The 23,410-nt window shown below is 43.4% G+C and overlaps 4 protein-coding genes across 4 annotated transcripts in view; 2 read left to right on the top strand and 2 right to left on the bottom strand.

The window, feature by feature from the left end:
• Window positions 1–751: 751 nt before the first annotated feature.
• LOC308375749 (prolactin-releasing peptide receptor-like) lies at window positions 752–1,481 on the top strand (the record flags this gene model as incomplete). The annotated part of the gene is made up of 2 exons (XM_080851927.1): window positions 752–757; window positions 912–1,481. 2 exons carry the CDS (start codon window positions 752–754, stop codon window positions 1,479–1,481), a joined length of 576 nt encoding a protein of 191 aa, XP_080708053.1.
• Window positions 1,482–2,704: 1,223 nt separating this feature from the next.
• LOC308375750 (prolactin-releasing peptide receptor-like) overlaps window positions 2,705–23,410 on the top strand; it is a gene marked incomplete at both ends in the record, with an annotated part of 72,879 nt that continues 52,173 nt past the window's right edge. Inside the window, 2 exons of the mRNA XM_080851928.1 lie at window positions 2,705–2,736; window positions 3,705–3,747. Coding sequence (XP_080708054.1) covers window positions 2,705–2,736; window positions 3,705–3,747 — 75 coding nt within the window. The remainder of the gene's footprint in view (window positions 2,737–3,704; window positions 3,748–23,410) is intronic.
• On the bottom strand, window positions 4,805–10,255 carry LOC308376506 (tripartite motif-containing protein 16-like; the record flags this gene model as incomplete). Its single annotated transcript, XM_080852861.1, has 5 exons — window positions 4,805–5,322; window positions 8,270–8,435; window positions 8,627–8,860; window positions 9,094–9,183; window positions 9,668–10,255. 5 exons carry the CDS (start codon window positions 10,253–10,255, stop codon window positions 4,805–4,807), a joined length of 1,596 nt encoding a protein of 531 aa, XP_080708987.1.
• Window positions 13,577–22,276, bottom strand: LOC308375681 (tripartite motif-containing protein 16-like protein; the record flags this gene model as incomplete). The annotated part of the gene is made up of 6 exons (XM_080851865.1): window positions 13,577–14,097; window positions 20,162–20,212; window positions 20,573–20,732; window positions 21,330–21,563; window positions 21,782–21,877; window positions 22,157–22,276. The coding sequence occupies 6 exons, from the start codon at window positions 22,274–22,276 to the stop codon at window positions 13,577–13,579; spliced, it is 1,182 nt and encodes a 393-aa protein (XP_080707991.1).

A 23,410-nucleotide genomic window follows, 5' to 3' on the forward strand; every position in this document is an offset into this window, starting at 1 on the left:
AACAAGCAACATGTGGGCTACAGTAGAATACATACCTCATTTATGTTACAATCATATTTAAGCTACAACCATATGCAGGGTTTCCCTGAGACATAATTCTCATTTTCTTTACTACTGCCAGTGAACAGCATTTAGCCATAACTGAATACATCACAAAACCCATGAAAGTTACTAAAGGAACAACATACAGATAGTCGTGTAAAATATGTCTACATCTCACAAAACCTATAAGGGTTACTAAGGAAACAATACACAAATGACTGTATGAAATAAACTGACATTTCAATTTGCAGTCATGGGTTAAACTCTGCCAACAAGCTGGGAGGGTTTTGTTCACACACACACACACACACACACACACGCGCACACACACACACACACACACACACACACACACACACACACACACACACGTGCGCACACACACACACACACACACGCACACACACACACACACACACACACACACACACACAATATCCCTGAAATTGTGGAGAAATAGTCATGAGAGTGATAGAGTGATGTTTCCTCAGTAAGAACATTTACTCACATGAGGAAAATACTACTACTGGACACAAAAACAATCGATCTCAGGCTGGCAGATCTAGACTATTGTACAGATCACTGATAATACCATTAAACCACAGCTCTGAATAATAACAAATGGAGTAAACAATGGATGAATTAAAGACGTTTTGCATTTAACTCATTTTAAGACAATACAAGTTTTTAATGGTTTTAAACTGATCTCATGACCGTATGATTCTGCTATCTTTATGACAGAATTCTAACCTTGTGACCTTTAGTTTATTATCCGTTTAGCTTGTAACAACTTGTCACGTGTGTGTGTGTGTGTGTGTGTGTGTGTGTGTGTGTGTGTGTGGGTGTGTTTGTGTGTGTGTGTGTGTCAGTGGTTGGCTGCACTGCTGTCGGGGATCTGGCTGCTGTCCTGCGGCCTGGTGGCTCCGGCCGTGGCGCACACCTACCACGTGGAGATCAGGGACGAGGTCTTCGGCCATCAGCGCCAGCGGCTGGCCTACGCCTACAGCATGCTCTTCATCACCTACGTGCTGCCGCTCTCCACGCTCTGCATCTCCTACCTGTGCATCTCCGTCAAGCTGCGCAACTGCGTGGTGCCGGGCCACCGCACCCAGAGCCAGGCGGAGGCGCAGCGCACCCGCAAGCGCAAGACCTTCCGCCTGGTGCCGCTGGTGGTTGCGGCGTTCGCCGTCTGCTGGCTGCCCATCAGCGTGTTCAACGTGCTGCGCGACATCAACATCGACCTGATCAACAAGCGCTTCTTCCTGATCATCCAGCTGCTGTGCCACCTGTGCGCCATGAGCTCGTCCTGCTGCAACCCCTTCCTGTACGCCTGGCTGCACGACCGCTTCCGCGCCGAGCTGCGTAAGATGTTCACCTGCCGCCACCGCCGCATCGGCATCCCCGCCAACCACTGCGCCACCGGCAGCGTGGTACTGTGAATAGAGCGTGGTGACGGCCAGAGCGTGGCTGTGATGTTGATATCGCGGTTCAGAATGTGCCTCCTCAGACACCGTAGCAACAATGTTTAAGCCCCAGCTCACAGTCTTGCTGGGCTCCTCTAATGGTTTAATGCTTTGGGAGGTTCATTGATTCTAAATGAACTGAAGTTGAAATTAACTTTGTATCAACAAGCTGCAAGTTGAATTTTGAAAAGAAGTCTCCGGTAAACACTTTTAAGTGTGTAGTGGTTTGAAACCTTAGATGAAATACAAGTTGGGCAGTATTTTGTTTTTATCTCAAGTGTACAATTTAATTTGTCTGTCAACATACAGCACCTTTCCATCTAAAATGATCTTAACTTGGTCCGTTTTGGAGTATCTACATTTTTGCAAAAGTTGCTGTAGTTGTGTTAAGTGTTTTGATAAAGTGGTATTGAGACGAGTTTGAAAATGATTGTGAAAAACTGTAATGTGACCGTGACCAGTGGAGCTCTATAAGGCTAATACTAAAAACCTGCCTGTGTAAACAATTTTTTAAAGGTTATTTTCTGGGGGCGGGGGGGGGGGGGATTGCCTTTACTTACCTTTTATTTGATTATATTTTGATAACACAATAAAGTCTGGACCCATGGAATGGACAGAACCCCAACAGCACTCAGAGTCAAGGACACGAAGAGGAAGATAGAATCGCTCTCCCTCTCTCTCTCTTCCTTCCTTTCTCCCTCATCTTATCACATGTTTGTTAGTTGGGCCAAATTCAATGGAGGACATTCACGTACATCAAAGTGCCGCAAGCGGAGAGCTGTGATAACGAGACTGGTGACTCAGCTCCGGTTGAAATAGAGATATATGTGCGTACAAACTCATCTATGACGCCTACAACACAAACACCAACCCACTCAATAGCACCCCCTCGCTGTCACTCTGTCAAAAGCAGTGGTGTAGTCCAGGGTATATGCAGGTATACGGAGTATACCCACTTATTTTTCAGTCAGCATTGCGTTTACCCACTTCTCAAAACAGAGCGTTTATCCTTTGCTGTATGGGCTGCTTAAAACAATTAAGAGTATACCCACTTCTCCAGGGACCACTACACCACTGGTCAAAAGCCATTCACTTCACTCTTTTATCAGGTCAACAAAGGAGACAGTTAAGTACATACAGTATGTATGATGCTGCTTAAGATCACTGTTCAGTACATTCAGTATGTATACGTGTATAAGATGCTGCTTAAGATCACTGTTCAGTACATTCAGTATGTATACGTGTATAAGATACTGCTTAAGATCACTGTTCAGTACATACAGTATGTATACGTGTATAAGATGCTGCTTAAGATCCCTATTATTTGTAAAAATAACATCACGTACGGTAAAGATGCTGTCATCTTCTCTCAGTGGAGGGGGCCGTGACCTTTGAGCCACCTCCTCATGCACCCCATCAACTAGCGGGAAGGGCTTGGGTGAGTGAGTGTTTGGGGTATAAAATAAAATCTGTTAACATGTCTGAACATAGTGTCTTCAGAATACAGTCTCACAACAGAGTGGAATTGGTCAATACCCAGTGCTCTGCAAAAGATGTCTGTGTGAAAACAAATCAATCTTAAATTTGTGATGCTAGGTGAAATTCTAGGGGGCGGGAGGGGCGGGACTGACAAAAAAACTCTGGTTCACTTCCTGAAATTAAGTAGCCCAGGGTCAGTATATTATATTATTTTAGTTCATTAACATTGCATTGGCTTTCTAAAGTCAGCATTTAGTGAAAGTGTTTCAACAGACCAACTAAGGTGCTCTATGAAAAGTGCCAGTGCCCCCATCTAGTTTCTGACCAGTTTCAAGAGGTCCTCCTGCTGATCTCATCACTGTTAGTCGTAAGTTGATGGTGGTACCCCAGACCAACTAGTGTTTAGTGGGAGGTGTCAGAGGCACTGACAGAAAGTAACCATTCTCTGGAGCTCCCCCTGGTGGTACTAGCTAGTACTTAGTACATGGTGTGTTTGGTCTTACCAGTTTGAGCTACAACTGCTTCTGGAAAAATGTAACATTCAAGCACAGCCTTTCTTAACAGACAGCCTTGAGGTCATCTTCATCCACACTCTAAAAAGCAGCCTGCTGTGCAACTCTGACAGCATTAGAGCATTATCTCTACCTATGTCTTTCATGCTCAGTACTAGAACTTTCTCTCTGACTATGTCCTTCATGCTCTTGTACATCACCCCTCAAGATACTATGCTACTGTGCACCCGCTCTTCAAGCGCATATCAGTGGTGGGCTTAGGGAGTGTCTCACAATACCAAGTACTAATACAAATGTGACTAGAGTTAGGGTTCATCCACTTCTATCAAGTGAAACTAACAAGGGTTACACATAGCAACAGTCTTATGTTTGCAGCATTGCCCCAGAAGGGGAGGGACAGCGGAGAGCAGGCAGCATTTCACAGAGCAAGCACCAACACAGAAACGTATGCAAATCAAGTTACTCCAAAACAGCACTAAAATGCTTGTGAGTCTAGTTTATTCACACACACCTTTACAATTAAATCACTACTTTGCATATGAAATTAAATAAGATATAAACGGATGTATTGAGCTTTCTGCACCACAGCGCCATCTGGATCTGGTGGGGCAGTGACCAATGTGCCCCTAATGTAGAAACGCCACTGCTAATGTGTGAGTGATGTGTTAAGGGTGACAAACAACCAGGGGGTCCAGCTCGGCCCACCAGATGACTTTGCTAAGCGTGAAAATAACAGAAAGACATCAATTGCATTTCTATAAAAGTAGCTGCTTTCTACAAATTGCACTTGTTTCTTAATGCATTTAAAGGGTTGTGAATCAGAATGTCCCTTAAGAATATGGAGGTTTATATAATTTTTTAAGCAATCCAGTAATTGCCTCAAAATCAGCATAAATGCCATGTGTGCTCCGGAGGCAGAAACGCTTATGGCCACAGGCAGCAGTGCTCACTTTAGGACGTGCTTCACGTCGAACGCGTCACAAGGCGAGGGAATCTGCAAAGATGAGCCCAGGCAGATAAACAGTGGGCTGACATTTAAGTTTTTGGTCTTTATGTTTGTAGTTTATTATAGAAAGACCTTAAAATAGGGTTTATTATCATCAAACCTTAACCAAAAACCTTAACCAATGAAACATAGAGAACATAGAGAAATGTTGTTGTTATGTATGCTTTATTATGCTATGATTTTACTGGCCTGGCCTACTTGAGATCAAAGTGGGCAGTATGTGGCCCTTAACTAAAATTCATTTGAGACCCCTGTGTTAAATCATGTGAGATGTATGTACTAACAGCATCTAGACATGTCAGTCACAGCAGCTTCACTGTTGAATCAGAAGCTAGCCAAAACCCAGGGTAGAGTGTGTGAGTGAATGTGGTCTGGACTCTGTGCAAGAGGGTCATTGTGTCAGAGATGCTGTATAAGGCCAGAGTTCCTGCCCTGTGATCCACATACACTCCTATTCTGGAGGTGGCCACTAGAGGGAGTTTAGTGTGTTTATAATTGTGCCAGAAATAGGAGCTGCTGGGGGAGAGGCTCAGAATCCAGGACTGATCATTACCTCCAAACACACACTCATAACCCTTTCCTCTCCTGCTGATGCTTCTATATGAGACTGCTATATTAACCCACCTCCCACTCCACTCAACCTCCCAGTAGCAGCGTCCAGACACACCCTCTCTACACAGCACCTGACCCTTCCCATCAAATCTCTCTGGATGATCAGGATATGACTGGGCTCCAGCTCTCCTCTCCACCCTCCCGTTCCCCTCAGACAGATGGAGGTTTCTGTGTGCTGTGTTTGGATCCAGTGTGAAGTGACAGGAGTCTGATGGAGGAGAAGACAGGACAAACTTAGGTATTTATATTTGTCAGGTGTGTTTGTTATGTGTGTGTGTTAGGACTGTGTGTGTGGTTGTTGTTGTTATTTTATATGAATCTTTGCGTGTGGGGGATGAGATTTATTTCTGTGATTTCTTCTATGAGGGAATGTTTCACATATAAGTGAGATTTGTTTTTCTATGTGTGAATCTGTATATGTTTGTGCAAGTGTACATGTGTGAATGTCTGTATTCAAAAGTTCAAAAGTGAGTATGGCTTTGTGTGTGTGTGTGTGTGTGTGTGTGTGTGTGTGTGTGTGTGTGTGTGTGTGTGTGTGTGTGTGTGTGCGCATGTGTGTATGCATGTGTGCATGTGCATGTGCGTGTGCGTGTGCGTGTGCGTGTGCGTGTGCGTGTGCGTGTGTGTGTGTAAAAGGCAGTGTGTGTGTTTGGCTGAAGGTAGCCCTTTCTAGGAATTAATGATGTTGGGTTACTGTAAGTACTTGTTATTTTTAAGTAATTTTGATATTTGAGAGACACTGAGGGTGTAAAGGTTCCAGTGGCTGTATATTAAAAAGTTCAAAAGCATGAATGGATGTGTGTGTGTGTGTGGGGGGGGGGGGGGGGGGGGTGTCATGATTTTAAGCATGTGAGTGTATCCCTGTGTGTGCAAGTTGTGTGTGTGTGTGCGTGTGAAATCTTGCATGTCTTCATCTCCAACTTACACTGTGAGAACTCCTCTCTGGTCGCTGGTTCAAGAAAAACTGCCTGGACTTCAGACACTGAGACAGAAAACATCACATTACAGATCATTAAACTGAGTGAGAAAGGCATTCATAAACATCACAACAAGCTCATTTTTCATATTCTCATTTATAAAGAATGCTGTCTCTCCTGTTGGGTTCATATTTTTCTTAGATTCAGGGTGTTCACGGGTCTGTTGGAACCACAACATTATTTGATATTATTATCACAACCACACGAATTCATAAATAAATACACACAAAGCAAAATGGAGGGAGATTTCCATGCTTTAAATATGACAAATGACTGCAACTGTCTGGATATATGAGTTTAAATATTACAGAGGGCATCTGTCTCCTACAGTTTAAACCTTTATGAAATATGGGACCAGCAGACCAAAAATAACATATGTTAGTGAGGTGGGGTACAATTTGCACTCAATAAAGTAAGTTTATTACTGACAAGAGAAGATGGAGATGTGCTCAATATTAAATCTTCATTAAGATGGTAAGGGCATTTTAAAGTCCTTCAGTTCTTAAATCATTTAATTTATTCATGAACACATGCTTATTGCAGACATAGTGGGTAAAATCAGTTTAGAATATGTATACTGGGATGTCTTTAGCCCCTTTCAGATATGAACTCTGGAGAATATCCACAAAATAGGATCCAGTTTGCCTGGGCGCAGCCATTCAGTCTAACACCTTTCTGTGTCTTGGAATGATATGTCCCAAATCTGATGCTGCTTTAATGTCAAATTCCCAGAGTTATGATAGAAAACTTGAGAGAAGTTCATAGGGAATAATAAAGAGAGCAGTAGCCTAAGTCCGAAATCACAGCCCTGATGTTGAAAAACGATGCAACTTTAGTTTCCATTGCGTTGAAATTTTAATTGTAAAGCGAATCACTAGTTTGTGGGGTAGAATTCAGTGTCAATGGTGTGGACATGACCCTGCCAGCCCCCTAGTACAGAGCCAGGACAACGCCCAGGTGAGCTCATGTGTGAACAGGGGCAGGTAACTGTTTTTTTATGCTTTTTTAGGGAACAAATGTTTGTTTGCAGAGATATTGTTTCTGAACCTGAAATTTAACTCCATCTCTGACCACCATTGGCTACTGTGTTTTCCCTGATCAAATTGTAAATTATAAGATCTAGTAGTTATGCTTTATCTCTCCTAATCTCTAGATGAATAAAGTTTAGGACATTTTCCCACATGATTATTATCAAGGCAATTATTATAAACTCTGGAGCCCAACCACACCTCCATGCCTCCTATGTCTAAGAGGGTTTCATTGAGATCAGATTATATCAGTGATGAGATACATTTAAACTATTATTTCTGTGCAAGACCCCTGAGATAAAAGCTTAGAGACTCTCAGAATCAGTCAGTAATAACCTACTGTTTGGTGGCAGTATCTTATTACTGTTTGTTCTTCTGACTGGGACCTCAGGATCAGCATCTAGGGTTCCAAAACAGAGAGACACATTTAAGACTCATTCACCCAGGATCTGAAGACCAGACTCACACACTTATTTACAGACACTGACTCCCTTATAGTTTTAGCCGGCTTCATCTTCTGGTTTTCTTTCATGTTTGTTTTTAGCAACTGTGACAGACCAGTGAAAAGTCGTTTCACTTCAGCTGAAAAAGAAAAGGTTATTTCTTAGGCAACTGCCTTTTCCTTTACCAAGGGTTATTCAGCTTTACAGTGCATAAAAGGCATGTCTTTTTTTCTGTGTATGTATACATAAAATTGTCACTGGTGTCCAGGAATGTTACCTAAACCCTGTTCACAACATGTTTACTGATGTGTCTAATGCTTCAACCCAAAACTGAGATCAAATTTCAAATGCAGTTTAAACTCACAGTGTGAGAGGGCTACAATGCTGATCAGTGTCATAAGTAATAATAACAATAGAATGTTTGTGTGCGTGTATCTGTGTGTGTGTGTGTGTGTGTGTGTGTGTGTGTGTGTGTGTGTGTGAGACATAGAGAGATAGTGAGAGAGAGAGGGAGGGAGAAAGAGAGAAAGAGAAAGAGAGAGAGAGAGAGAGAGAGAGAGATACTCACTTTCTAAAGACTGGATGATCTGGATATTCGTCACTGTTGAGACATACAGAAAAATAAATCATAATTAAGTGGGATCCTTGTGTTCTCAAACTTTGAAATAAGGAATTCATCATTGAGTCAGCTCTACATTTGTATCCACCTGCTGTAGATATCCTGACTACTTCCTGCCTGAAGATGTCATCTAGTTTCTCCTCCAGCTGCACCTTCACTCCAGAGACAGATTCCTTCACAGCCTCAAAAGAGAAGCTTTGGTTGAAGGTCATGCTGGGCAAGGAGTGAGAAGAGTCTCTGATTGACTGTAAATTCTACAGAGAGAAACACATAAAAGTTGAGGCAGACATCCTTAATATTCAGCCAGGTCTGTGTTTCCCTAAAGGCTGCAGACAAGATGGGTGAATTAAGTTGGTTTAGTGTGTATGCACTAATGTGTTTAGGTATATGAATATGCATTTTTCCTCTCAAACCCGAATGGATGCTTTATTTTAAATTCTGCTACCTTAATCAAATGGATATGATCCTCTGTGTGCGAAAGCTGCTCCAGCTCAGCATCTCTCCTCTTCAGCTCAGCAATCTCCTCCTCCAGTCGCTTCAGGAGTCCTTCAGCCCGACTCACCTCAGCCTTCTCCTGATCTCTGATCAGCTCTTTCACCTCAGAGCGCCTTCTCTCAATGGAGCGGATCATCTCAGTAAAGATCTTCTCACTGTCCTCCACTGCTGTCTGTACAGAGCTCTGTTAGGAGACACACAAAGAGGAGGGGGGCAGGAGACCCACAGAGGTAAGTGAAGGAGCAAACTCACTTGTGGTGTGACTAGGTCTTCTTGATCAAATGACCAAGGGCAAATCCTGCCAAAACCATTTCTTTTTGTGATAGTCTGTATCATGTAGAGATGGTAGCATAATGGTGATAACACAATAACAAGCGATTGCTGAGCCAACTGTTGTCTTATGTGGTCAGTTCTCACCTTGAGAGTCTCCACAGCCTTTCTCAGCTCCTGCAGCTCCTTCTCTCTCTCCTGGATTCTCTGCTGGAATTTCCTCTGGGTCTGCCCCAACTGCCTGTTTAAAAAACAAAAACAAACAAACTCTTTTCATCATATTATCGGAGGATTATTTACAACAATAATAATCAGATATCACACGACAACTGAACATTTATAGTTAATTTGAGACTTTTCAAGAGATTGATTTAATGACACATTGAGCTCAAGAGGAGCACTGGTATTAAACAGCAAGAAACGTGTGAAGCTGGCACAGAATCTATTTAACAGAACAGAACATTATCTTGCAAGGTAAAACTGTGTTCATTTTGAAGCTGACAGGTTAATGTTTCACTGTTTTTACAGTACAACACTGGACCTTGCACCTGATAATCATGGCCTGGTTCTTCCTTTCTCTAAAGGGCAAAGTCATTGCAGAAACAGCTAGACTTAAAGACTGTTGAGAAAGTATTGTTGTACTTATATTATTACGTTCACAGTTAGTATGTATATGAGCCCTCATAGAAATGTTGGACACACATCTCGCTCCAGTACTGACCTGTTTGTCTGTCCATTCTTCTGCAGCAGTGACTGTGTCATGGCCTTTATGTTCACCCATCGTGCACAGAAAGCAGATACAACTCTGATCGGTTCGACAAAATATTTCAAAAACCTTCTTATGATGAGAACAGATCCTGTCCTGTAGCTGGCCTGTGGCATCAATCACCTTGTGTTTTCGTCCAGGAAAAAGTTCATTGTGAACTTTGTAGTGAGTTTCACAGTATGACACCAGACATTCCAGACAGGACTTCACAGCTTTGAGTTTTCTTCCAGTGCAGACGTCACACTCCACATCTCCAGGTCCAGCATAACAGTGCGCAGGAACATCAGTTTGGATTCTGGTCTTCCTTAACTCATCCACCATTTCAGCAATCAAAATGTTTCTACCGAGAACGGGTCTTGGTCTAAATGTCTGTCTGCACTGGGGGCAGCTGTAGATGCCTTTACCATCTTCCTGATCCCAGCAACCTTTAATACAGCCCAGACAATAAGTGTGTCCACATGGAACGGTAACTGGATCCTTTATTAGATCCAGACAAACTGAACAAGTGAAAGAATCCTGTCTTTGGGTCGAAGCTTCCGCCATTTCTCCCAGCCACGATCACATACAGGAAGATAACAGCGTGAGGGTTCAGTTTCTGTTCCATGTGTTTTATTCTAAGGAGGAGTGGCAGAGATGTTATCACACTGTTGGGGAGGAGTCAGTCAGATTATTTGAGAATGTATGTATGTATGTATGTATGTCTGTGTGTGTGTGTGTGAGAGAGAGAGAGAGAGAGAGAGAGAGAGAGAGGAAGGACAAAGGGAGAGTTAGGGAGAAGGAGAAAGAGAGGAAGATAGAGAAGGAAAGAGAGGAGAAGGAGAAAGAGAGGAAGATAGAGAAGGAAAGAGAGGAAAAGAAGGAGAGGAAGAAGGAAAGGGAGAGAGAGGAAGCGGGAGAGTGATGGAGAAGGAGGGAGAGAACCAGTAAAATGGAGTCTGATGGGAGAGTGTGTAGCTGTGTGTGTAGGAATCAACACAGTGCTTGGTGTGACATGGTGTTCATGAGAGAACTTCGTCTGCAGTGGGCCTGAGAACTGGCTGTTTGGATGGATGTGCAGTTGTGTCTTTAAATCATTTAGTAGCTAGCTGGGTTTAGACAAACTTCAGATTTGTTAATCAGGAATAAATAAAAATGTGTTCTTCATTAAATAGTCACTGAAGTATCTGTTGTTTGCCATTATTGTGTGGTGAACATCACTCTGCCCAGGCTCTTCACCTCAATGGCAAATCTGACCGATTTTTAAAGGCTGCTCACGGCAAATTGATAAATGCAATTCATTTAGATCAATTAATCACAAAGCATTTTAATACAAAGAATGTCATTTATTTGCTTGACAGCCCTAATCTAAACCAAACTTTGTCTTCCTTCATCACACAAAAGACACACACTACAGAGTAGCCAGTACACTCTGGTGAGATCAGTTCAAAACACTCCTGTAAGAACCTGTTACTGCAATGAGTGATGGCACTTATGGTTCCCCCCCAGAACAACCTCTCCACATGATGAACACAATATAAACACATGTATACACTTTCAGAACTTTTAATTTCTCAATGGACTGTAGTAAAATAAACAAAAAAATTCTGATAAAAAGTTAATGTACTATAAAAATATGTAACTGATATGTAAAGAACATTGAATACAGTAAAATAATGTTTAAATGTATTGAGCAATATAAACCAATGAAAAATAAACAGTTTGTACTTTGTGGATAAATTATTCCAACACAAGTGAAGTGACCAATGGCCAATTAATCTACCTATCCTGAGGTTCTGATTGGCCCATTGCTCATTAGTCTACCCATCCTGAGGTTCTGATTGGTGTGTGACCGCTTTTCACTCCTGGGGAATAGTTAGGTGTGTTTAAGCTGTGATGACTAGTTCATGAAATTGAATATCAGTGCTTACTAAATGAGCACATGGTTCAGCCAGTGATATATAAAGGGATTTGTGTGTAGAGTTTTGCACAAAACGTTCAATAAATCTGAATTATGTGTGAACACAGGGTGATAGTGTTTATAACTTTGGGAAATTAGTCTGTCTTTTGGTAGATGGCGTAATGGTTTGGGATGTTTAGTTAACAGGCCCAGTTATAGTGTGTAAGCTATCGAGTAAAGTGTAATCAAGGTAATCTAAAACAAAAAAGGTAATATAACAAATTTCTTCTTTCTGTTTTTCTGTGCTTTTTTTATCATCTTTTATTTCTGTGCTTTTTTTATCAATTAGGGTTGTAAATAAATTCTAAGTTCAGCCTCAGATGTCATCTGCAGAGCAATCTTTTCTTCCCAGACCACCACCACACCAGTGCAGTATACCTGCCAATCAGTGGCGGCTGGTGATTATTTTTTTTGGTGGGGCTATTTGAGCGGGGGGTCTGGGGGTTCTCCCCCAGAAATTTTTGAATTTCGTAGATATGATTTCCTGCATTCTGGTGCATTTTCGGGTGGCCAGCCGGAGATTCCAAATCATTCACAATGATAAATTTGTTGTTCGCTATTTCATGATGTAGGCCAATAAATTAAAAACGAGACGTGAGCTGTTGATGCAGAGAAGTGCTGCTCAGTTTTAAAACAGCCCCTTGCCTATACCAATAAAATAACTCAAACCAGTCAATACCAATGGTCTAAAGACAATATTAATATATCTGCCATGTAGAAATCAACTGTTTCACAGGTAATGATAATGAACAAGTTACATGTTTATTATGGTCCATGTCCAGATAGAAAGTGCCAACACATAACGATAAATTATACTAGGGAACAACAGTTTTTTGTTACTACAACTACTACAACAATTTAGTTTTTTTAAAGACATGTATACTGCAGCTGTATGAGTATGAGAAGAAAGATTATTTTAACTGGTATGAAACAGTAACAGCTCACAACTTAGAAACAACAAATTGCACTCTTGACCGCACATGTTTTTAAACGCGTTCTGACCAATGCTTCAGTTCTGTCATTCCTGTCTGTGTCCACGAACTGTCTATCACACGCACTTGTTTTAAACAGCAGGCAAAGAAAACAAAAGATGGCATTGACATACCCACAGCTAGCCATGCCTTTCGATCGAACCAATCTCGGGAAAAGCTTCTGGTGTATGTTTTCCCCTTTTCTCGCGTCTGTTGGGTTATTTTCACTTCTGGCTTGTCTGGTCCGAGTTGTTTAACAATTAGCTTTTCCGCAAAAGTTCTTCTTCCAAAGGGATGCAGATGTAAGGATTTGACTGAATTTGGGGCTAGCTGAGCTCCCACAACTACATCCGACGTCGCCATGCTTAACACTTCTCTGCTAGAATGGAAAATACCTGTTAACAAGCAGTGGTGCATCTTGGTAGGGGCTCTAGCCTTCAGCGCCCGTAACCCATAAAATTCCTCGACGATGATTGGCGGATGTGTATTCTTTTTTGCCTAGCAACAGGGGAGCCATTGGCTTAAATACAGCACACACGGGCTGATCGACCAGGAGCCCCGGCAAGACATCCTATTGGCTACTACACCAAAAATGATAAACGTTCACGTTTTAAACGTGGAACTTGAAAGTGAATGTAATGTAAATATAATTTTGGAGAGTTCTAAACCCATTCTAAAGCAAAATCATCAATATCATTGTATTAACACAGGTTATTTTTTCAAAATGAGAGATTATTTAAAAAAGAAAAGAAAAGAAAAACAGGCAGTCAGGTCAGCGGGGGGGCGGAGCCCCAGCGCACCCTATGGGCGAGCCGCCACTGCTGCCAATACATGGGGTCACCCCAGCGCTCCACCCCAGAGTCACAACAGCTTCACTGGTGATCTAACGTCTAACCCTAAACCCAGGGTAGAGAGGCTGGGTGAATGTAGTCTGGATTTAGCATATGTACATCTCGCTCACAACAGCTTCACTGATGCGCCAACACGATTAAGCAAAAACCCAGGGTAAAGTGTGTGAGTGAATGTGGTATGGACTCTGTGCAAGAGGGTCATTGTGTCAGAGATGCTGTAGAAGGCCAGAGTTCCTGCCCTGTGATCCACATACACTCCTATTCTGGAGCTGGCCACTAGAGGGAGTTCAGTGTCTTTATTATTGTGTATGAAAGAGGAGCTGCTGCTGGAGAGGAACAGCCGCCAGGACTGAGTATTACGTCCAAACACACAGTCACCACCCCTTCCTCTCCTGCTGATGCTTTTATATGAGACTGAAATAAAAACCCTCTCCCCATTCCACTCAACCTCCCAGTAGCAGCGTCCAGACACACCCTCTCTACACAGCACCTGAGACCACACATCAAATCTCTCTGGATGATCAGGATATGACTGGAGCTCATCTCTCCTCTCCACCCTCCTGTTCCCCTCAGACAGATGGAGGTTTCTGTATGCTGTGTTTGGATCCAGTGTGAAGTGACAGGAGTCTAATGAAGAAGAAGACAGGACAAACTTAAGTATTTGTATGTGTTAGGTATGTTTGTTAGGTGAATATGGTGTTAGGTATTTTATGTGTTAGGTGTGTGTGTGTGTGTTGGGGGGGGGTTGTTGTTATTAGTGTGCTTGCCCGAAGGGAAGCACACTATTGTTCTTCGTTTTTTACTATTTTTTTTATTCTAGTAGTTTTTCTTGCAGCTAACTACTCCTCGCCCGATTGAGATAGAGACGCCGTTCAAACACCAAAACGTCCGGCCCGATCCGGTGCAAGCTGCTATGACTTTTCGTGGCGGTACTCCTTACCACTCCTTTTTTATTCCTCTTTTTCCATCACCTTTTTTCTCCATAGACTTGCATGGCAGAACTTTGAGGCATTATGACATCATAATAGGCTCATTAAACTGGCTTGCACCTGTGATTCACTGACAACTCTCACTGACACCTGCGCACGGTTCCTCTTCTCTCTCTGTCCCTCTCCATTCAACTGTATAACTAGGAATATTAAGAGACACCTTCCATACCAGGGCTCTACTCACTCATGCATACTCACTCATGTTTACTCACTCGTGCATTCTGAGAAGGTGAATTTTTTTTCCCCTTCTCACTGTCTAATGAGGAGTTTGGCCCTGGTGTGGGGTGGACTCCCCCACCACAATGGTTCAATCCGGGCTCCCCCACCATAGTGGCTGGACCCATGAGGCCAAATTGCTTCAATTGACTTCAGCTGGCCCCTATTTAAAGGGCGCCTCATGTTCATGGAGAGAGACTTTTCTGGAGATGGCCATGAGAACTTTGCAGAGAGCTTTTGAACAGAAAGCATTGACAAGGCATTTGTGAGAAACCCATACCTGTTGTGAGGTGGAAGGGAAACTGTGTCTAGCTGTTTGGACACCTTGTGCCTTGTTTTGTTTGCTCTGCTGATCTGTGTTAAGTACTAATGGTGCTTAGTAAGAATTTAGACTATAGTTAACCTATGCGTAGTGAATTGTGCCTAGTGTGAGTCTGCGTAGTGAATTGTGCCTAGTGTGAGTCTGCGTAGTGAATTGTGCCTTGTGTGAGTCTGCATAGTGAATTGTGCCTAGTGTGAGTCTGCGTAGTGAATTGTGAATTGCGCCTTGTGTGAGTCTGCATAGTGAATTGTGCCTCATTTAAGTCTGTGTAGTGAATTGTACCTATTATTGGTCTGCATAGTGAATTGTGCCTAGTTGAAGTCTACATAGTGAATGGTGCCTTGTTAAGTCTGCGTGGTTAATTGTGCAATAGTCTATTTCTGCTAAGTGAAATTTGCCTAGCATGATTCTGTAAATGAACATTCTGCCTAGATCAATGAAGCACTGTGAGTGCGTTTTGTATGTGATTTATGTTTGTTAATTTTGTGTGCAATGGTTTGGGGTTGATGTAGAGAATTCCCCCAGTAAATAAAACAGAAATACATTTTCATATGAAAGCCACCATCTCCTGCACCCTTCTTCCCAACTACAACACCCAGTCCAGTCGCAACCTCCCAAAACAACGTGGGGTGACTGCCCGGTCCCTCACATATGGTGGCAGTGGTGGGATTGTGACGCTGACGGAGACACTGGGGGGACTTGCTTGAGCTGTAGCAAGAGCTGGAACGGCAGCAGGAGCTGGAGCCGGAAGCGTGGTGGCCGTCTTGTCTCGCCACCGTGTTGCGAGACTCCAGAAGGGGAAGGAAATGTGAGAAGGTGAATTTTTTTTCCCCTTCTCACTGTCTAATGAGGAGTTTGGCCCTGGTGTGGGGTGGACTCCCCCACCACAATGGTTCAATCCGGGCTCCCCCACCATAGTGGCTGGACCCATGAGGCCAAATTGCTTCAATTGACTTCAGCTGGCCCCTATTTAAAGGGCGCCTCATGTTCATGGAGAGAGACTTTTCTGGAGATGGCCATGAGAACTTTGCAGAGAGCTTTTGAACAGAAAGCATTGACAAGGCATTTGTGAGAAACCCATACCTGTTGTGAGGTGGAAGGGAAACTGTGTCTAGCTGTTTGGACACCTTGTGCCTTGTTTTGTTTGCTCTGCTGATCTGTGTTAAGTACTAATGGTGCTTAGTAAGAATTTAGACTATAGTTAACCTATGCGTAGTGAATTGTGCCTAGTGTGAGTCTGCGTAGTGAATTGTGCCTAGTGTGAGTCTGCGTAGTGAATTGTGCCTTGTGTGAGTCTGCATAGTGAATTGTGCCTAGTGTGAGTCTGCGTAGTGAATTGTGCCTCATTTAAGTCTGTGTAGTGAATTGTACCTATTATTGGTCTGCATAGTGAATTGTGCCTAGTTGAAGTCTACATAGTGAATGGTGCCTTGTTAAGTCTGCGTGGTTAATTGTGCAATAGTCTATTTCTGCTAAGTGAAATTTGCCTAGCATGATTCTGTAAATGAACATTCTGCCTAGATCAATGAAGCACTGTGAGTGCGTTTTGTATGTGATTTATGTTTGTTAATTTTGTGTGCAATGGTTTGGGGTTGATGTAGAGAATTCCCCCAGTAAATAAAACAGAAATACATTTTCATATGAAAGCCACCATCTCCTGCACCCTTCTTCCCAACTACAACACCCAGTCCAGTCGCAACCTCCCAAAACAACGTGGGGTGACTGCCCGGTCCCTCACATATGGTGGCAGTGGTGGGATTGTGACGCTGACGGAGACACTGGGGGGACTTGCTTGAGCTGTAGCAAGAGCTGGAACGGCAGCAGGAGCTGGAGCCGGAAGCGTGGTGGCCGTCTTGTCTCGCCACCGTGTTGCGAGACTCCAGAAGGGGAAGGAAATGTGAGAAGGTGAATTTTTTTTCCCCTTCTCACTGTCTAATGAGGAGTTTGGCCCTGGTGTGGGGTGGACTCCCCCACCACAATGGTTCAATCCGGGCTCCCCCACCATAGTGGCTGGACCCATGAGGCCAAATTGCTTCAATTGACTTCAGCTGGCCCCTATTTAAAGGGCGCCTCATGTTCATGGAGAGAGACTTTTCTGGAGATGGCCATGAGAACTTTGCAGAGAGCTTTTGAACAGAAAGCATTGACAAGGCATTTGTGAGAAACCCATACCTGTTGTGAGGTGGAAGGGAAACTGTGTCTAGCTGTTTGGACACCTTGTGCCTTGTTTTGTTTGCTCTGCTGATCTGTGTTAAGTACTAATGGTGCTTAGTAAGAATTTAGACTATAGTTAACCTATGCGTAGTGAATTGTGCCTAGTGTGAGTCTGCGTAGTGAATTGTGCCTTGTGTGAGTCTGCATAGTGAATTGTGCCTAGTGTGAGTCTGCGTAGTGAATTGTGAATTGCGCCTTGTGTGAGTCTGCATAGTGAATTGTGCCTCATTTAAGTCTGTGTAGTGAATTGTACCTATTATTGGTCTGCATAGTGAATTGTGCCTAGTTGAAGTCTACATAGTGAATGGTGCCTTGTTAAGTCTGCGTGGTTAATTGTGCAATAGTCTATTTCTGCTAAGTGAAATTTGCCTAGCATGATTCTGTAAATGAACATTCTGCCTAGATCAATGAAGCACTGTGAGTGCGTTTTGTATGTGATTTATGTTTGTTAATTTTGTGTGCAATGGTTTGGGGTTGATGTAGAGAATTCCCCCAGTAAATAAAACAGAAATACATTTTCATATGAAAGCCACCATCTCCTGCACCCTTCTTCCCAACTACAACACCCAGTCCAGTCGCAACCTCCCAAAACAACGTGGGGTGACTGCCCGGTCCCTCACATGCATACTCACTCATGCATACTCACTCGTGCATACTCACTCATGTTTACTCACTCATGCATACTCACTCATGCATACTCACTCATGTTTACTCACTCGTGCATACTCACTCATGTTTACTCACTCATGCATACTCACTCATGCATACTCACTCATGCATACTCACTCATGCATACTTACTCATGCATACTCACTCATGTTTACTCACTCATGTTTACTCACTCATGTTTACTCACTCATGCGTACTCACTCATGCGTACTCACTCATGTTTACTCACTCATGCATACTCACTCATGCATACTCACTCATGTTTACTCACTCGTGCATACTCACTCATGTTTACTCACTCATGTTTACTCACTCATGCATACTCACTCATGCATACTCACTCATGCATACTCACTCATGCATACTCATTTGTGCATACTCATTTGTGCATGCTCATCCAGCAGGGAGAGCTGGAGAGCTGACACCTGCCCCAATTCCAAGGCACTTGTTCTCTCGGTCATGGCCGCAACAGAGCAAGCACACTCTCGCAGTTCGTTCACGAAACGCATTCTAGTTTTATATGAAAATTTGTGGGGGCTAAGATGTTTTTATGTGAATTTTTCTGTGAAGGAATGTTTTACATATAAGTAAGATTTGTTTATGTGTGTGTGATTCTGTACATGTTTGTGCAGGTGTACATGTGTGAGTGTCTGTATTCAAACGTTCAAAAGTGAGCACTGTTATGTCTGAGTGTGTGTGTGTGTGTGTGTGTGTGTGTGTTTGTCTGAAGGGAGTCCTTGGTATGAATGATTGATGTTGAGTGTGTAAGTATATAGGAGTGTGAAAGTGTTCAAGTGTCTTTGTGAGTAAAAGTCTGTAGGTGTGATTGGTTGTATGGGTGAAGGGTGAGAGATAACAAAATAGAGAGAGGGGGAGAGAGAGAGAGAGATACAGAGAAATACAAATGTCTCTTTCTTCCACGAGTGCATATTTTATATCAGCTGGATATAAATGCCAGTTTGTTGTCCTAGTTTTTGGCAGATCATGGACTTCATGTTCCAAATGTGCCTAAGAGATGCACCCAGAAGAGTGTGTCTGGCCTAAAACGCCTGGCAGGGATCGTGGAGGAGTCAACTATGCTGACAGGAGTCATGTAGAATCCGTGCCTGTGCCCCATTCTATACCAAGGGGAGACAGGTGGTGTAAGGGGAGACAGGTGGTATAAGGGGAGACAGGTGGTGTGAGGGGAGACAGGTGGTGTAAGGTGAGGTGGTGTGAGGGGAGACAGGTGGTGTGAGGGGAGACAGGTGGTGTAAGGTGAGGTGGTGTGAGGGGAGACAGGTGGTGTAAGGGGAGACAGGTGGTGTGGGGGGAGACAGGTGGTGTGAGGGGAGACAGGTGGTGTAAGGTGAGGTGGTGTAAGGGGAGACAGGTGGTGTAAGGGGAGACAGGTGGTGTGGGGGGAGACAGGTGGTGTGAGGGGAGACAGGTGGTGTAAGGTGAGGTGGTGAGAGGGGAGACAGGTGGTGTAAGGTGAGGTGGTGTGAGGGGAGACAGGTGGTGTAAGGTGAGGTGGTGTGAGGGGAGACAGGTGGTGTGAGGGGAGAGAGGTGGTGTAAGGGGGGGTGGTGTAAGGGGAGACAGGTGGTGTAAGGGGAGACAGGTGGTGTGAGGGGAGAGAGGTGGTGTAAGGGGGGGTGGTGTAAGGGGAGACAGGTGGTGTGAGGGGAGACAGGTGGTGTAAGGTGAGGTGGTGAGAGGGGAGACAGGTGGTGTAAGGGGAGAGAGGTGGTGTAAGGGGAGACAGGTGGTGTGAGGGGAGAGAGGTGGTGTAAGGGGGGGTGGTGAGAGGGGAGACAGGTGGTGTAAGGGGGGGTGATGGGTTGAGAGCGAGCGCCAAAGCAAGCGGATGAGGAGAACTGAGTAAAAATGAAGTGTGTGTGTCCGTGTGTGTGTGTGTGTGTGTGTGTGTGCTGATGAGGAGCACTAAGTTTAAATGAAGTGTGTGTGTGTGTTTGTGCTGATGAAGATAACTGATTTGAAATTAAGTGTGTGCTGATGAGGAAAACTGAGTTTAAATGAAGTGTGTGTGTGTGTGTGTGTGTGTGTGTGTGTGTGTGTGTGTGTGTGTGTGTGTGTATTGATGAGGAGAACTGCACCTCCTCCCACACTTCCATTTAGAACGCCATTTTAGGAAAATGTTTCCTCTACCCATGAACTATAAAAGCCATATTGAAATGTTGAACTGCTTAAACATGTAGGACCATGTGATTGATACTGAAACTTGACTTGTGATTTGGAATAAAGTAAACTGTATAAAATGTGTTTGTGTCAAACTCACATCGTAGGAAATCCTCTCTGGTTGTAGGTTCAGGAGGCAAAATAGCCTGGACTTCAGTCACTATTGAGAGAGAAAGAATCATATAAGAAACAATACTGACTGGTGTAAATGTCAACATTGCATCAATCTTCTGTTTTTATAATGGCAGTACATTTGTGTTCTCTTGTTGAGGGACATTACGAGTCTCCAGCTTCTTCAACCTTAAAGACCCTCTTAAGACAAGTAAACATGGAGACACCTGTAGAGTATCTCAGCTTCACCGACATACAAACGATATGTTACAAATATGTGACATTGAGAAATACAAATATGTGACATTCCTGAAGTTCACCATCACATTTTGCTTATTAGTACAATCCAGAGGGAAAGTATAGTTAGTCATTACATTACATTATGTGAGTAATGATTAACCTGATGCAGATATCTTCATGACTTCCTCCTTGCAGAAATTCTCCAGCTGTGTCTTTAGTGAGGAGACAGATTTCTTCACAGCCTCAAAAGAGAGGCCTTGCTTCACAGAGATGCAGAATAAGACTTTAGACTCATGTGCCTCACTGACTGACTGGAAAGTCTAAATAAAGACACACAGAGAGAGAAAGAAGAAGAAGAAGAGATGACAGAGGTAGAGAAAATGTTAGCATATTATCCTCTGGTGTTTGACATTGAGATGTGAACTCTGTACTGACTGAATTTTAAGTCTTTAGACACAGGTGTCTCACTGACTGACTGGAAAGTCTAAATTAAATTAAAACACAGAGATAGAGAGAAAGAGAGAGAGGAGAAAAAGAAGACACAGAGAGAGAAAGAGACACAGTGAGAGAGAATAGCATCCAAGTATAAGTAAGTTTTAAATACAGTCTAAATAAAAAGAAACACAGAGATAGAGAGAACGAGAGAGAGGAGGAAGAGATGACAAAGAGAGAATAGCTACATTTTCAAAATAAAGCATCTCCGTATAAGTAAGATGTCATAACTGCACAGGGAAAGGTATATGTTCAAATACTTTGGACTGTGTTACAATAAGAAGAAAAATTGTCTGGAAATGGACAGATCCTTGAAGGAAATTCAACAATATCTAAATTGAAATCCAAATTTCCACCTAGGAATATAAACATAAATCAGTGCCCTCAAACATTCTGTGCACTAATTATCCATCATCAACACTTACCTTGAGGAAATGGATGTGATCCTCTGTGAGTGAAAGCTGCTCCAGCTCAGCATCTCTCCTCTTCAGCTCAGCAATCTCCTGCTCCAGTCGCTTCAGGAGTCCTTCAACCCGACTCACCACAGCCTTCTCCTGAGCTCTGATCAGCTCTTTCACCTCAGAGTGCCTTCTCTCAATGGAGCGGATCATCTCAGTGAAGATCCTCTCACTGTCCTCCACTGCTGTCTGTGCAGAGCTCTGTTAGGAGACACACAAAGAGGAGGGGTCCATCTAAAGCAGCCCACTCACTCAGCTCCTCCACACAGCCTGGTACCCACAGTGTGGCTCAGAGGAGCTTGAAAGTGGCTCAGCATTACAGACTCCTGACTGGCTTACTGGAGGAGAGCCCTGATTGAGCCTGAAATGGCTCCTCCAGCAGCCAGCTGGGGTCCTCCTCTCCTCTGGTCAGTACTCACCTTGAGAGTCTCCACAGCCTTCCTCAGCTCCTGCAGCTTCTTCTCTTTCTCCTGGATTCTCTGCTGGATTTTACTCTGGGTCTCCCCCAAGTGTGTCTATGTTGAAGGAATACATCACATCCAAAACAAACAGTTATGGTGGCATCATAATACTATGATTCTCTGATAGCATTCCTGAAAGTACAAGGTGGTTAAGCTACTGACCCTGAATGAGAGGTGATCTATAGTGTTGCTGAATAGCCTATTGGTTATTTAATGAAACGCAGTTTCATTACAAGGCTTTAGGTTTAATATACACCAACTGGTGCAACCTAGACACATCATCAGTGATGGAACCTGGGATCATCGGGTGTTTCGGGTCTTTCAACATCAGACACCCTCGCCCAGGCGACCCAGCCGGAGGTGATCAGTCCCCGGCTTGTGTCTAGGTAGCTTGTGTTGCCCACGGATCACCCCTCTTGATCCACAGCCATCTTGATGCCCTCTCAGCAGCATCTGTGGTGTTCTTGATGGCTTTCTTGCTGTGCAGTCCCCTTATTCCCAACAACTTGAGAGCCCTGTAGAGTGACTGGCCTGCAAACCCTCGGCATCCAACCTCGATGGGGTTGCACCGAGTTTTCCACTATAGTTTCTCTTGTGGAGTTGATACAAATGTCCACCACACCCTTACTGCAACTATACCCTCACTGAGTGACCTGTGACCTGTGACATGTAATGTCATCCAGTCATAGAGCCAACCACCCAGGACCCTACATAATGCCATTTCAGCACCCTAATCACTGGGCTCATCTGAGAGGACTGGCAGCAATATTGTAGGCAGAAACAATGATGTGTATTAATATAAAATACTGTAAAACAAGAAAAGTATTACAAAATGCCCACAAACATAATACATTAAAGGGTAATTTAGGCTTTTTATGTTTATTTATTATTTAGATTATTTAGATACAGTTCATATGTAATAGGAGATTCTCTGTCTTATTTCTGTTAATCAGACTATGTGTTTTCATTGCTGTATGAGAATGCTGACAGTGTGAAGTTCATTAGACAGGTGTGTTATTATGACATTTTTATCGTCATTCTGCCTCACGCTATAATAATCTAAAGAGGATGAGTCTGTAGCCTGTCTTCCAGTTGGAAACCCAATAGCCATGTCCTACCACACAAGTCCAATCTTTCACCAAGAGAACTCCTGTCCTTACCTGTTTCTCTCTCCTCCCTGCAGAGGCTGACACAGTGTCATGGCCTTTGTGTTCATCCACCAGACAGAGCCAACAAACACAACTTTGGTCCGTTCGACAAAATATCTCCAAAGGCTTCTCATGTTGGGTGCAGATCCTCTCCTGTAGCTGGCCTGTGGCATCAGTCACCTTGTGTTTTCGCCCAGGGTTTACGTCATTGTGAACTTTGTAGTGAGTTTCACAGTATGAAAACATACATTCCAGACAGGACTTCACAGCTTTGAGTTTTTTACAGTAAGTGTGTCCACAGAGAATAGTTACTGGATTATTCAGTATATCAAGGCAAACCGGGCATGTAAAAAGTTCGTGGTTACTTGGAGCCGCTTCTGCCATTCTTTGTTTGTGCTATATAACGCTTCACTGGTTTTCACGTAGTTTCCTTCCGCCT

The sequence above is a fragment of the Sprattus sprattus genome (genome assembly GCF_963457725.1).
Source record: "Sprattus sprattus genome assembly, chromosome: 15".
Classification (NCBI taxonomy): domain Eukaryota; kingdom Metazoa; phylum Chordata; class Actinopteri; order Clupeiformes; family Clupeidae; genus Sprattus; species Sprattus sprattus.